The sequence below is a fragment of the Eublepharis macularius genome, chromosome 11 (genome assembly GCF_028583425.1).
Source record: "Eublepharis macularius isolate TG4126 chromosome 11, MPM_Emac_v1.0, whole genome shotgun sequence".
Classification (NCBI taxonomy): Eukaryota; Metazoa; Chordata; class Lepidosauria; order Squamata; family Eublepharidae; genus Eublepharis; species Eublepharis macularius.
The window spans coordinates 6,076,763-6,092,381 of record NC_072800.1 but is presented as its reverse complement, the minus strand read 5'-3'; the positions used below and the strand labels follow the sequence as shown (position 1 = coordinate 6,092,381).

Here is a 15,619-nt window from a genome sequence, read left to right as displayed (position 1 = left end):
GACATATTAACTTTGATTTGAAAAAGCATAAAATTGTGGCCTATGAGGGAACAGCAGAATGACAATAAGTATCAGCTCCACTTTGATTTGAAAAAGCATAAAATTGTGGCCTATGAGGGAACAGCAGAATGACAATAAGTATCAGCTCCACTTTGATTTGAAAAAGCATAAAATTGTGGCCTATGAGGGAACAGCAGAATGACAATAAGTATCAGCTCCTCCACCTTTTTCTCTTCCTGAATATTGTCGGTTAAAAGTGAAAGTTTCCAGTTTCTAGTGATGTGATTGGAACCCAGGGGCACCTTATCCCAGCATCGGCCTTTGTGAATCAAAGCTCACTTCATCCTCCGGGACGCTTATGCTGGAATAAATTCTGTTGGTCTCCAAGGCGGCTTTGGACTCTTGTCTCGCTGCCAGAGCTGCTCATCTGGAAGTACCACCATGGTTATGCAGCTTATACTTTTTTTAACGAGTTTTGCGTAGGTTTTTTTCTTATTTTTTAAAACTAAAACAGTATAAAGTTCTTCATCTGTCAGTGCAACGAAGATATAATTGTTTGTCATCAAAATCTGACATGCGTACACACACCCATCTGACTTGAAATTTTTTTAGAAGATTCATCAAAAGAGGAGAGAACCGCACAGCCGCCTACCCCCTTGTTCATACTTATCCTATTAACATTACCGTGAACAAAACAATAACTGATGCATGACCAAAGGATCATTTTTTGTTACTGCTTTGTATGTGGGTTGCACTGGCTTCTACAGAAAACAGGGTTTCTAAGGAGGACGATAAAAACCATTCCATTTAGTGGCAGTTTACAAGATAATGGGTAACAATGTAGGGTTGGTTTCACCTAGGACAGTGTGATTTCAGCACAGTTTTGAATCTGAGTAACTGATACAGATTTAAATCATATTTGTGTCTTTATTTTGTCGACTTGAATAGTAACAGTATCAATAAGTAAAAGGAAGGAAAGAAAGGATCAAAAGGCGGCTGTTACCCTATATGGCATCTTCTAGGATTTTCCTGAGGGTAAAATGAGGAGCTGTGATCAGAATGAAGAGTTGTAAGTCATGGTATTAAAACTGCTAAAGTGCTGACAATCCAACAGCAGGGGGGATTAAAAATAGCCAGAATTCAGAGTTCAAATATAGTGGTGACAGATCCATGTGTTTAAACTAAGACCATAAAGCATATTGAAAGAAAAGAGTGGGGGGTCTGTCTAAAATAGCAGAACAGCGTATGAGTTCAGAGTTGGCCCACCTATGGCTTTCCTCCCCTCCGTCTGCCCCCCATGACACTTCTGTGCCCCCTTTGCTGTCACAGACAGACCTCCCATTCCAGTCTTTTTCATGTAATTGGGACAGATTTGTGTTTTAACCCATAGATCTGCTGCTGCTGCTGCTGCCATATCTCATTTGACCCCAAGAAGGCCGCCAATGCTCTGACCTGGACAACCCAGGCAAGCCCAGTCTCGTCAGATCTTGGACGCTGTTGGCCTTGGTTAAATTCTCGGATGGGAAAGTTAGGGTTGCTATGCTGGGGCAGGCAATGGCAAACCACTTCTAAACATGTTTCACACTGAAAACCCCAGCAGGGGATGCCATAAGACGGCTACAACTCGATGGCACTCTCCTCCACCACCACCACCAGGCCTGCAATCCTCTACTTGTTTACACTGAAGTAAAGCCACTGGATTCAAATGAACTGAATAAGATGTTCAGGACTTGAGTTGAAGTAATATCAAGGAAATGTCGGCCTTTTTTGGCATGGGTGATTTTTGCCATGTTTGGCGCCATAACTCTTTGGGTTTTCTTCCTATTCTTTCCTTTAGATTTCAACTCGGCATTTCAAAGGTTCTCTTCCAAGTTTTCCCTCGCACAGAAAAAGCACAGGCAGACAACTTGGAAGAGAACCCTTGAAACACCGCATTGAAATCTGAAGTTAATCATCCAGAATTCAGAAGAAAACCCAAAAAGATATGGGCAGCAAAGGCGGCAAAAATCACAAGTGCAAACGAGGCCATGTCCATGGAAGCTTACTACCCTTCTGCATCGGCTCTCTAGTGATAAACCAGAAGCACGAGAATAATTTCCCAGGCAAGAAGATTCAATGGGACACGGGAAAATTTCACTCAAGCTTTGCAGCTTGGACTGCACAGTTCACAGTGCCTGTATTTCAACTCCTTTATTTGCAGGGCAGACCAGCAGGGCGCCACCACCTCAGGAGACACGTGGGGCACATCCATCAGTGGAATTTGCTCTTCGTAAAATACCCTGTGCTGACATGGCTTGGGAGAAAGTTTTTTGCAGCCAAATACAAAAGCTACAGCCTCGATCTTGACACAAGAGGAGGAACTGATCTACATATTTAGAAGAATCAGAATTTAGAAGCATTACAGAATCAGAATTTAGAAGAATTACGTTTCCCAGAAATGTACCAATTCAGAATACAGGCATTCAAGGTTCCCTTACTTTAAAAGAAACCTGCACAGCAAGGTAGCAAGTCATGGGGAAGGCTAGCTTAGATGTCTTTCTTCCTGACTTTTCACAGGCTGAGAATATTTTGGGGGAGAGCATTCAATAAGCACTATGTCACTCTCCCAAACAAGCAAATTTACCCCCCAGATCTGTAATCAGCAGTCAGGTTGAAATCACAGAGAGAATTCAAATCAGAGGGGTTGGTAAAACAGAATTATGGTTCTCTACCCTGGCCTGGATAGATCTCCTCAGATCTCAGAAGCTAAGCAGAGTTGGCCTTGGTTAATAATTGGATGGGAGACCTCCAATGAAAACCAGAGTTGCAGAGGCAGGCAATGGCAAACCACTTCTGTTAGTCTCTTGCCAAGAAAACTCCACTAGGGGTCACTATAAGTCAACCATGACTTGAGGGCAGGATTTCATTTCCTTTTTCTGGCAAGAACTGTAACCTCCAGAGTTTATCTTCTCTCTCCACATATATTAAAATAAAACCATGTTCCGATCTACACCAACTACTCCATCATCTTCTCTAGCCATTTGTTTTGTTAAAGCAAGCTATATGCATGAAGGGACATACAGCTGGGGACTTTCATACACTATTAATACACATTCACCAACATTGCCAAATACATGATTTATGTGCTGAAAAATAATATAGAATTAATATGAATACTCAACTCTTGCAAGAAGTGGCAACACTACAAAGTGGGCCAGGGAAGAGTCTTTCCTTTGGGTCGGCAGTGTGGTGTCACAGACTGTTGTGAGTTTGTTACAAAACAAGAGAGAGATCCCAGACCTCCAGACCTGAAGCTGCTGAGAACCTCCAAGCACTTTCTGAAGAACAGAGGTGTGTTAACCTACCTGGCTGAATTCCAAGATGCATAATTACATCCTGCCAATGTAATTCCCTCCCGGAGTTTAAGGGACAGTAAATACAGCATTACGTTTCTCAAGAGCCATGTAGTGTTCCTGTGCACGCTGAAACAAACGTCACGTTCCATTACAGGTGGATGCGCTTTCCCATGGTCTTTTACAGAGGGAGGCATGAAACTCAGATATTACAACAGCCCAGCAGAGTCCTGAAGTTTAGCAAAGAGCCATCTGGCCGGGACTGATGAGGAGACTCAGATGCTGCAAAAGGGCAAGGACGGGGGTCGGGAGTGGGGGGAGTATTCATAAAATACATCTCGATTTTAAAAAGTCTTTTCACTTCCTTTGACTCCTATCAATACTTTGCATTTTTCTAAGCAGGACATTCTTTTGTTAAATACATACTTTGGATCACATTTATGAATGATCCAAACATTTGAGTGCTATTTCCATCAAAGTCCATAGCCCAGAATAACTTGCATTCGTCAGAGCATGGAAGCTAAGAAGGATCAGCCATGGTCAGTTCTTGGATAGGAGCACTATCCAAGGAAGACCAGGGCTGCTATGATGAGGCAGGCAAGAGCAAACCACCTCTGCTCGTCTCTTGCTTTAAAAACCCCATGAGTTGGTTGAGACTTGATGGCACTTAATAAATATTATTACTATAGACAGGGAAGGGGGGGGGGAGTCTGACAGTTCTGAAATATATTCCAGATTAAGCAACCTCACTCAGATAACGCAAACTAGACTGATTCCTTATTGTTAGGCAATGCTTCTCTTGATTGTAACAATCTTCCGAAGATAATTGTAAAATATAATGTGAAAAAAAGTTTAATAAAATGCAAAATAGTAAAGAGTCCAGTAGTACCTTTAAGACTAACCAACTTTATTGTAGCGTAAGATTACGAGAATCACAGCTCTCTTCATCAGATGCACTCTTTACTATTTTGCAGCTACAGACTAACATGGCTAACTCCTCTGGTTCTAATAAAATACAAAGCATCAAAGTGGGAAGAATTACTTTTCTCCCCTCTGCATATTAATTTTCCTGTATTCCAGGGTGCAGTGGTGCAGATAAAAAAATCAGTTGAAACGGAAAACAACAACAATATGTTTGGAGGGAATTGGCTGTTCTTAAATGTCGCAAAAGATCACCAGGGCACGTCAGAGCTCCCCCCTCCCCCCGCTTCCCCCCCCCCCTCTGATTGGAGAGATTTGTTCCTCTGGTAGCCTCAGCAAGGATCTACCCAACAGGAAAGAAACCGTGATCAACTAACTGAAGAATTTTTAAATAGTCACTTAAGAAATATATTCCAAGTATTATTTAGTGGTGTAACAATCTCTCAGAGGTCTCATAAACCATACATACATTATAGCTTGGATACATACAAAAGGCAAAGCATCTCACAAGAAGTATAATGGCAAATGCAAAGTGCCAAGTGCAAGAATATTCATATGCCAATGGCAAAGAACAAAGTGCCAAGTGCTAAACTCAATAATTTTACAAAGTGCTAATGCCTGAAATTGACAAACTCGTTGTCTAACATGTAACCAAGTAATGCAAATCTTATTTATTGGAGGTACAGATGAATAAATATAATAAAGTCCAATGTTCTGTACAATGAGCCAAATCCAAAAGTATGATGTAAGCACCGAGGGGTAACTGAGACCCCTGAGAGATTGTTACACCTCTAAATGATATTTGGAATATATTTCTTAAGTGACTATTTAAAAATTCTTCAGTTAGTTGATCACGGTTTCTTTCCTGTTGGGTAGCTGCTTTTACCATGATACTCTCCTTTCCACATTTAGTATCAGCAAGGATCAAGACAAATCTCATGGTTTAAGCTCATAATCGTTCCAAGCACAGGACCAGAGCTGGCCATGAATGTTGGTCAGCCCTGGGGCTGAAACATCAAAAAAGACAGCCGAGCATCGCCGGGCCTTCCTTCCCGGACAGCGCAAGGCAAGAAGCAGAAACCAGCTCTGCCCATGCAATTCTCTCCAAGGATCCGAGTTCCTACACTCCCACAGGCCAACTTCCCAGGATGGGAAAAGGGCTGCCCAGGATGGCAAAAAAACAGGAAGGCAGTTAATTGTTTGGCAAGCCACAGTACCTGCCACTGTGCTGTGTGGGACCTGGCATCACAAGCTGTGCTTTCAAATGCTTTTCCTCGTAGAATCATAGGGTTGGAAAGGATCCGGGACATCGAGTCCAATCCCCTGCACAATGCAGGAAACTCACAACTACCTCCCCTCCCCACACCCCCACATCCAGAGACCCCTGCTCCATGCCCAGAAGATGGCAAAACACCATCAGAATCCCTAGCCATACTAGCCTGGGGGAAATTGGTCCTTGACCCCAAGGTGGCGATCAGCATTACCCTGTGCACGTAAGAAGGGGCCACGAGAGCTAAGCACTGGCACAACCCTTCCTGCCCGCCCCCCTCATGATCTGCCCAGGTTCACAGAATCAGCATTGCTGTCAGATGGCCATCTGGCCTCTCCTTAAAAACCCCCAAAGAAGAAGGTACATTTTGCTTATGTTTGTAATAAAGGGTAGAAGAAACAAAGCTTTTCTTGGACTGCACCACATGGGGGTATGAGTGAATCCTCTATCACTGGAGGAGGGGGTTGCTTGCATATAGAGAGCTACTACGTCAGCCTTGCCTCTTCCATTATATGCTATTTTTCTGCATTCAGTGAGGTATTTTCCCTGACCTGGATATCCTGGGCAAGCCCAATCTCATCATATACTGGAAGCTAAGCAGGGTTGGCCATGGTTAGTACTTGGATGGGAGACTACCAAGGAAGACCAGGCTGGCTATGCAGGGGCAGGCAACTGGCAAACTCCTTCTGTTAATCTCTTGTCTTGAAAACTGCCCCTGGGGTTGCCATAAGTCAGCTACAACTCGATGGCACTTCCCACCACCACCTCCACATCGCTGAAGTCTTTATATGGGAGCGCATTCAAACAAGAGCAGAAGGGTGTTCTGGAGAAAAGAGCAGCTTACCCAGCCACATCACAGAAAGGACTGAAAGAAAAGAAGGCTGTTGGTGGCCTCCCCTCACTTTCCCTTCCCAGAGGACAAGCCTTGGGCATGTGCAGGCACGCACTCAGGATCAGGGCCACTCTCAGCTGCCAGAAACATGAAGCAACAGCAGAGCTTCACTTTGTGGAGCTGAGCCTTTGGCCTTTCAAGCTTACATCAGTGTAACAGTGTGCAAAAACTGTCCGGAGACTCTGTGCCTATGCCCACTACGGTTGCCAGCTGCCTGGAAGGGGGGCGGCGGAAACCTCTCCCTTTAATACAGGCTTATTTACCAGGTGATATTATTCACCTCTGCACCATGAAACTTTCAACTGCCCATTTCCACAAATTAAGCCTCTATTGAAGTGGCAGGCCATCCTTCTCCAGGCCTGTTGGCAAACGGGCACTAACACCAGGGATCCCTGAAGTTCTGTCTGCATGAATGAGGCATCCAAGCGTTAACTAACCGAGGGCCTCCACAAAGTCTTGCTCAGCAGCAGCAGCATTAGGCTTTTCATAGGGCTCAAAGCTCTTCGCATACAAGATTCTGTAACCGTAGCCTGACATAAGCCAGGTAAGCTCTTCAGAGACAAGGGAAAGTACAAGAAATATGCACTGTATTGGGTGAAAATCAGCATAGACACCCAAACGGCAAAGGAGGAAAGTACCAGAAATGGCAAAAACATAGGAGATGCGAACTTCAATCTGGTGCCTGAAGGAGAATTTATTAGTGAAATTATACCATCTTACTCAGTTGACAAAGGATCTTCCTCCAGGGCAGTAGTTTCAGCTCTCACATATCAAGAAGATGCACTCTCAGAGTTCTGGCTCACACAGGCTGATTCTCAGAAGTGCAGACTTTCATTATTAAATTCTTCCTCTGGCACTACTTTGAGGTTTGCCTGCCCTGTCGCTTCTTCAGTATCAAAAACAAGACGTGAGAGGTGGGGTTTAGGGAACTAGATGAACTCTTATGTGGTCCCAGCCAGAGATGCTCACGCATGCAAACTACCTCTGCGTGCTCGTGCACCCTCTGGCTGTTTCTCTGTACCCCCCCCCCCCCGCATGCATGGACACTTTACAACTGCTGCTGTCTTTACAGGCTCTGATACTCTTAAATATCTCTAGATGCCATTGACTTCACACCCCTCAGTAAATACACAAAGGGTGCCAGGATCCGGATCACACCACACCATCTGGCAATGAATGTTTGAAGAGAGCGAGAGAGAGAGAGAGAGAGAGAGAGAGAGAGAGAACAAAAGAATGGATCAGCAAGGAAATTCTACCATGAAAAATATAAGATTGCTGGGAGAGACTTGAAGGGAGAAAGAGAAGCGGTGATTGACTGCAAATTTGAGACTTAAATATAGATTCAAATGTAGGCCTTCAGTCTTTGGCCTCTCAAGCTCTCAACTTTGATCTTCCCAGTCATCAGAGACGGCAACCAAGAAAAATACATGTATTTGTGGCACGTCACAACAGCTCTAGTCCAAAGCCAGTGGCCTGTATCCAGCCCTTCCCCTGCATTCTTCTCCATTCCTGCAGCCCCTTCTGACCTCCAGAAAGAGGACTCCCAGCACCAGTCTTTTCAAGGGTCAGAAGGGGGCTGCAGAAGCAGAGAGGGATGCTGGAAAACAACATGGGCCTTCTGCGCTCCAGTGACTGGATGCAAGCCAGCAGTGCATGTGCAAGTGTTGTAGCGCGTTGCATGCAGAGAGTAACAGACAAGATAAAATGGCCCCCAATATAGCCCTAGTTGGCATATGGCATTCGTTCCTTCTTCAAAAAGAACAGGAAACACGCAGTCTACGTGGTGCAGGTCAGTGATGTTGACACTGGCATTTGAAATCACAGCTAATCCTCACCCCCAAATAAGCGCGCTTTTAGCCACACACAACAGTACCAAATGCCAACCGCATGTGCTGACTCTATAGCTGCTCTGCTCTCCTGAACGCAGTTGGGTTAGCGGCAGGCCAGCCTGTGTAGAAGTGCTCTCCCAGACTGCAATGTAACCCTGGATTCACTATAAAAAGAAAGTATATAATATTTAATTAGGATCTGAGTCCACGAGTGTCTGAAGAAGAGAGCTCTGACTCTTGAAAGCTTACACCCTGGAAATCTTGTTTGCTATCTGAGGTTCCGCTGGACTCACATCCTGCTGTTCTGCTGCAGACTCGCCAGGTCTGGGTGAGGAAATTTCTGGAGATTTGGGGGGGGGGGGAAGCCTGGAGAGGGTGGGGTTTGGAAAGGGGAGGCGCCTCAGTGGAGTATAATGTTATGGAGTGCACCCTCCCAAGCAGCCATTTCCTCCAGGGGAACTGATGCCCATCACCTGGGGATCAGCTGTAATTCCAGGAGATCTCCAGCCACCACCTGGAGGCTGGCAACCCTAGCTGCAGACCAGAACGGCTACCCACCTAACAGTAATATTTAACTAGACAATGGGAGGACTAAGTGTTGTTAGAGACAAACTAGCAACTTATCAGAGGCTCCCTAAACTTCCAGTTCTGGCTGCCCATCCCAGACTGCGGAACTAGAGGAGGTGTGCTTATTCCTCTAACCCCATCCCAGCAGTTATGCTACCATTTGCAATGATTTGTTTATTTGATTGCCATTTGAGCAGTTACCAAGGTGTCTTGCAACCGATTACAAAAATACGAGAACCCTCGACCTTCTGGCTAAGAGCGGCCCGTGCTTCGTTCTCCCCACCACCAGCCTTGCCCCCCTGCCCTCCTAAGGCAACGGCGGCCTGGATTTGCTCTGAGGAGCCAGCGGCCTCTTAGCCAAAGTTCTGTGTTCATAAAAGAAGAGAGGGACTGATGACCTTCCTCACAAAACTCTTATGAGGACTGTGAATATATAACGCTGCCTGGCACTGAATCGCCGCCTGAGTCCATCAAAGGCTGTTTACCACACGTCCGTAGAGGTACGGTTCACTCTCAGAACTGTGGCGGCTCTTCCCCAAGCATGCACATATTATCGTTTCCCAAACGTGTGCATATTGGTTTTTTACCAGGTTTTCTGCATCCTTACCGGGACTGCACTTGTCCCGATGTTTTCTTTTGGTGCGGGTTTCTCACGGTTTTGTTTTTTGGGTTTTTTTGCATTTTCTGGCATATGAATTTGAAACGTTTCCGAAGAAACTCCTCTCAATCTCCACCTAGTTCTTTCCCCGAAGTTCTTGGCCTTCCTTCTTAACATCTCCATTCAGCCACAGAAATCTGCTTGCAACACTAGCTGCATGCAATTGTGCATGTTCAAAGTAAAAAAAAAAAATTAGGAGGAGGGTGGGCCCTTTTAGTTTATGATGACCAAAGTGCCCGACCTCCTCACCAAAACCGTTTTTTTAACAGTTTGGAGGTTTTCCTGTGACCTCACAACCAAAGGTAAGCACTTGTGGATACCGCATGTGGAGGATGAGTTGTTGGGGCAACCATGCAAAACACAGACCTAAAGCAGGGGAAATGGCAGGAACCACGGGCTGTGCGGAAACACCCAAAGTCAGTCTTGTCTACTCTGACGAGTAGCAGCTCCCTGGGGTCTCAGGCAGAGGTCTTTCATACCACTTGCTGGCTGCTCCTTTCGACTAGAGATGCCAGGGAAGGAACCTGGCAGGCCAAGCAGCTGCTCAACCACTGAGTCATGGCCCCTCCTACTAGACAGAGATACTAGAAAAGCGTTGTGTGTTGTATGTTTCTAACATTCAGACACTGAAATGTTTTGCAACCCGGTTCACTACCGTGATCTCAGCTGTCCCTTGGGGGAGTTGGTTCTTCCTTTCCTTTAGGGAACAGAAGTGAGTGGCTTGGCAAACCTTCGATTATTTCATTCTACTGCTCCTTGCCTCCAGGCAGCTTTAACATTGCACACCTTGTTTTCTCTTGCTCTCCGCAAGCACATCCTTCAATGGCCATGTTGGCACGAGAGCCTGAAATCTGTTTGAAGGTCATTCCTTCATTTCATGGAAGTGTGGGTACTGATGGGGCTAGCAATATATAATCATCATTGTATCTAATTCTCAATATGGCCAAATCTGGGGATACTTTCACCCAGAGGCAGAGCCATGAAAAAAGACAAAAACAGGTATTTTTACAAACTTGAAAAATGTCCCAGGTTTGCAGAAAAATCTGAAATCTAAAAATAACATGCTTTGAGGTCCCCCTCCCGCCAAAAAAAATCAAAAAGGAGACCTGTGGTTTTAAGAAATAAATGTTCTCAGTTGCAGTTTCTAGGCAACCACATAGTACTGCCAGCCTTCAAGCCTTGGTTTCTGTCAGTAAAAGACTGGGGGAGGGGACAGGGCCCTTTGAGGGGCTGTTTTAGCTTTTGAGAGAGGCCAGGCTCAGCAACAACTACTGAGCACTTACTACCATGCAATTTGCATGACTTACTCAAGCCTGGTTACTTGCCACTGTTCAACAGCAGCCACTCCCATGAAGCCAGTATCATGTATTAGTTAGAGTTTCAGATTAGGAGCTGGGAGACCCAGGCTTGAAGCCCACACTATTGTCAAAGCTCACTCGGTGAGCTTCGGCCAGGCATACGTTCTTAGCCTAGCACAGGCTTGCCAACCTCCAGGTGGGGCCTGGACTTTTCCTGAAATTACAACTGAGGTAAACACCACCACATTATGTTTTTCTGCTTGGAATAATCACACTCCTTTTTGAAAAGGGCTTTAGTTAAGGTGGTGCAAAGCTAAGTGTATAGTGCAGATATGCCCTACCTAGTTAAAAAAAAGGCATACTTCCAAGCACAGATCAAAGTGCCAGTAGTAGTACTTACCTTGGAGATCTTAAACAGCCTGGACCTGTAGGACCACCTCCTCCCATACTTTCCTGCTCACCAGCTGAGAAGCTCATCTCAAGCCATACTCCTGCCTTCTCCTGCCCATGGAGATCAGGTGGGTGACAAACCGAGACAGGGCCTTTTTAGTGGTCCCCCCCTCCCCGGTCTCTATCTGGTGCCTAATTTGTTGGCATTCAGAGGCCAAGTTAAAAACATGCTTGCTTGCCCGGGGGGGAGGGGGGGGAGGTGTTCACTATGGTTTTCACTCTATTTTATTACCTTCCTAGAGATTTGATGATCCACATTCCACTTTGATTATTCTAGCTTGTTTTTATGCTGCTCTGTTTGTGTTGGGCTCCTGGGCTGAAGCGATTTAGTGCTTGGTTATCTTGATCTGGATTGGTAGTTTTAACTTTAACTTCAATTGCTTTTTTGTTTTTTTTTAATTCGGAGAGTCACCACAAGCAGTTCTCTGGTTAGCCCTCTAAATAATTAAATAAAACTGCCTCAAAATAAAGTTGTGTTTGGGCATGATTTGAGAGTGCCGTTCATCATTAATGTGCAGACAAATATACATAAATTCTTCAGGTCTCCGCCTCTTTTCACAGATCTCTAGAAGAGAATCAGCCTTGGCATGGGGAGGTGTGCTCTGGCACTCGTGCGCGTGTGCGTGACAGTGCAGAAGCAGAAATGCACCAGTGCCAAGTGACCACTTAACTTCATAACCGCTCACCCAGCATGAAAATGTTTCCAAATGTGTTTGCTAACTATGTGCTCCAGAATAAGCAAAACCAGTTCCACTCTGAGATCCGTTTCAGGTGGGTAGCCACATTAGTCTGTAGAAGAAAAGCAAGATTCAAATCCGGTACTACTTTAAAGACCAGCCAGATTTCAAGAACTAAACTCCTTCTGTCAGACAGTTTTGAGATATTTGACTCTCGAAAGCTCATTCCCTGGAAATCTTGTTGGTCTTTAAGGTGCTCCTGGACATGAATCTTGCCATTCTGAAAGCAGACTTTTTAAAAGGTAGCTTTTATAGTCAATATATCAAAACAGAAACCAAACAGGACAGTTATTCCAGAATATATTAATATAATATATTTACCATTGGTAAAAAGGAGTCTTTGTCAATGTTTAACCAGAGAGAGGCTGAACAGAAAGCCACAAGAATGTCCCACAGTTCACCTGTGCTGGAAAATCTCTCCTTGTGTTACATTATAATCTGGTACAGGCTAACCTATCAAAGGATTAAAAATGTGGCTTTCGATGCAAATAGATCTGTGGAAAAATCCCACCTCTGGACCACCAATGATGTGAAGGCCACTTAAACCTACATCTGAGAAGACAGGTTCTTACTGTAACAATGACTTTTGTTGTGTCACTCTATGGGATATCGCACACATCTGTGATAACTATATAAATCCCTATCAAAAAGCAGTTTAAGCTTGGGAATCCAGAAGCAGAAAGCTGTATTTATCACTGGAGACTGAATGCACACACAAAACCTACACCAGCTTCATAATGATTATGGCTCATGTCTGTACCTCTTTGCAAGGATATCAATTGTTCCAAGGACAGAGGACTTAATTGCTATTTTTATCAAAGCCTCAGCACAACTGACAGCTCATGCAACCGCACCTTCCTTGGCTTCAACGTGTCCCCTGCCCCTCCTCCTCCGCCATCAAGCCTGATTTTGCACAGGTATCTCTCCCCAAGAGCGGAAGATACTCCAAAGGCAAGAGAATCCCACCCACTCTGGGGTGGGTTTGCTTTAAAACTTTCAGGATCATCCACAATCACAGTGACTCTGCAGGAGGAAGAGAATCTGTTCTGGAAGAGAAAAGAATCTCAGAGAGCTCAGCAAAAGTGATTATTCACAAGGGGACATTTGCCTGCAGAGAGGCCAACTGCAAGGCACCCCAACCAGGTCCCTGCCAAGAGCCGGGCTACTCAGTCCTCGCAGACCCTGCTTCTCTGAAGGGGTTATTCAACAGGAAGAAAATCCTCAGCATGCACCAGCGTGTCAGCGGGCTGTTTACTCCAAAGTCCACAAGCTCCAAAATATCTATGGTATCTTATGGGAGGGGGGGGGGGGGGCTTTGTGTTTGTTAAAAAAAGACCACAGAAAAACCAACTTTATCAACAACAAAAAAAGCATTAAGAACTTTCTGGGTTTCTATTCAAGATTGAGAGAAACTGGAGACAACACAAGTATCTCTGATGCTGGACAAAGACGACCTCCCTTCCCTGTATACTTTTGAAAGTCTGTATACTCCCTTGGCACAAATGCCCAAGCGAACATTTCTGGCAATAGCTATGAGTGCTATTGAACAGTAACCTCATTCGCCTTACGCAAAAAATCTCCTCCTGATGGGCTCTCCCTGATCACTATAGCAACTGCTGAGTTAGCACCGAACTAGAAAAGACAGGCTCAGCACACAGTTTTTACACAAAAGTTCTGAAAAGTTCTGCCAGTACCATCTTCTCCTCTCCAGACAGCAAACGTGCTTCCTGGCAACAGCCAGGCACAAAACACAGAACCCAAACTGGTTTTCACAGTTTCCACCTGGGAAGAGTGAAATAGGACCCCGTCCCCTTCCACAACCCAAAATAGAAATATACAATACTAAATGATTTACTAAGGCTTGGATTCTGCATGCACTTCAAAGGAATGTATTCCCACAGAACTCTGCGGACGTAGTCCTCTGCAAACGTCCATAGGGTGGAAGTGCCCGATAAAGAGCTTCCCAGTTAGCACCTTGAGAACATCAGGGGTACAAATTTCAGACTGGTCCTATTATAGCACCAGTGCTGCTGCATACTGGAAGTGCATGTTCTCTTCCCACATGGATATACAGGTAACACTCCAGCAATTTGTACACACACGTTCCATTATTGGACAGGGGCATGAGTTTCACATGAAGCAAACCAAGCCAGCAAAGGAAAAGAAAAGCCACATCAGCCATGACCAAAAAGCACTTCCATGGAAGAAGCAACATGCAATGTGCAGAATGTTATGACTGCACACAACAGTATTTCAGCACACACAACACTGCACATTACACACAGGCCATCTACACACTATACTTAAGAACATTTTTGAAATCAGAATTTCGTAATATGTCCTGACAACCCATCACTCGCATTACATTTTGCCGCCGGAGTTGTCGCCCCTCTTAAGGCTGTTCATGTCCGCCACGTGTTTCACCCCGAGGGGATCAAAATGTCGAGCATTTCAAAGCCTGGGTGTAGAGAGGCACAAGGCTAGGAAATCCTGGACAAGGCTCCATCCAAAGAGGGGGCAACTGCAGATGGGGAGTCCCAGTATTCACTATGACACCAAACACAGTCAGAAGACAGAGCGGGGCCTGCTGGATCTGTCAGGAGCACCCAGTTTCGAAACAAGGGCAGCTTTAGGGCAGCTTCGAGTGAGCCAGGAAGGCGACCGGCCTCCCGTTCTGGGCCATGCCGCGGCTCTGCACTGGCTGTGACAGGGCTTTAGAGTCGCCCCGCATTCCCTTCACCCCGCACCGTCCGGCCTCGAATTCCATCACATTAACTGGGCTCCGTTTGCAGCGGCGCTTTCTTTTGTCTCCCGCCAAGCGCTTGCACTGGCCGCTCGGAAGGGCGGGCGGGCGGGCGGGCGAGCGAGCCGCCCCCCCCCCGGAGCATCGCGCCCCCGTCCCCCTCCCCAGGCGCCCGCGCCCGCCAGCGAGGGGATTGGGAGCTCCTCGCGTGCAGAGCCCTCGCTCGCCCGGCGATGCCGCAAAGCCTCGTGCGCGCCTTCGAAGCAGCAACGCCGGACGCGAAGGTACAAAGCCTCGTCTTTGCAGGCTTTGTACCTGCGCGCCGGTCCCCGGGAGCGGCTTCTGCGTCGCCCGCCCGCCCCCCGCGGCCTCCTACCTTCTGCGGGGCTTTCAGCAGGCGGTGCACGCCGGCCAGCTGCGTGGCCAGGGGGATGTCCTGGCGGAAGGTGTAGACGGGGGGCCGGGTGGGCTCGGGGAAGTTGGTGCTGTTGAAGGGGTCGGTGTCGTCCAGCAGCTGCACCCGGCAAGCCAGCGTCGCGGTGGCCATGGCGCAGCCATGCACGGGCGCGCGGCGGCGGGCGGCGGCGGAGGAGGAGGAGGAGGGCGCCTCCGGCGAGCCGGGCGAGCCCGGGGCGTTGCGCGGGGAGGGCGCCCGGCAGCGGCTGCGCGGCGGCGGCGGGAAGGAGCCAGGCGGCGCGGGCGCCCCCTTCGCCCCTGCCCGGAGCCGCTGAGCCCGGCGCCGGGCCGGAGCAGGAGGCAGAGGCGAGGCGCAGGCCGGCGGGCCGAGTCACGGCGCCGAGGACGAGCCGCGCGGCGGCCACGACGGCTCCCCCATGCTCCGCCGCCGCTCGCTTCGCCTCGCTTCGCCGCGCGGACGGAAAAGGCGGAGGGGGGGGGGGGGAGAGGCGGCTGCTGGGAAACC

The 15,619-nt window shown here is 47.1% G+C and overlaps 1 protein-coding gene across 1 annotated transcript in view; it reads right to left on the bottom strand.

The window, feature by feature from the left end:
• FHOD3 (formin homology 2 domain containing 3) overlaps positions 1-15,329 on the bottom strand; it is a 472,076-nt gene extending 456,747 nt beyond the window's left edge. The window contains 1 exon segment of the mRNA XM_054990826.1: positions 15,074-15,329. Within this exon segment, the coding sequence (XP_054846801.1) occupies positions 15,074-15,244 (171 nt within the window). The 5' untranslated portion in view covers positions 15,245-15,329.
• Between the last annotated feature and the right edge of the window lie 290 nt (positions 15,330-15,619).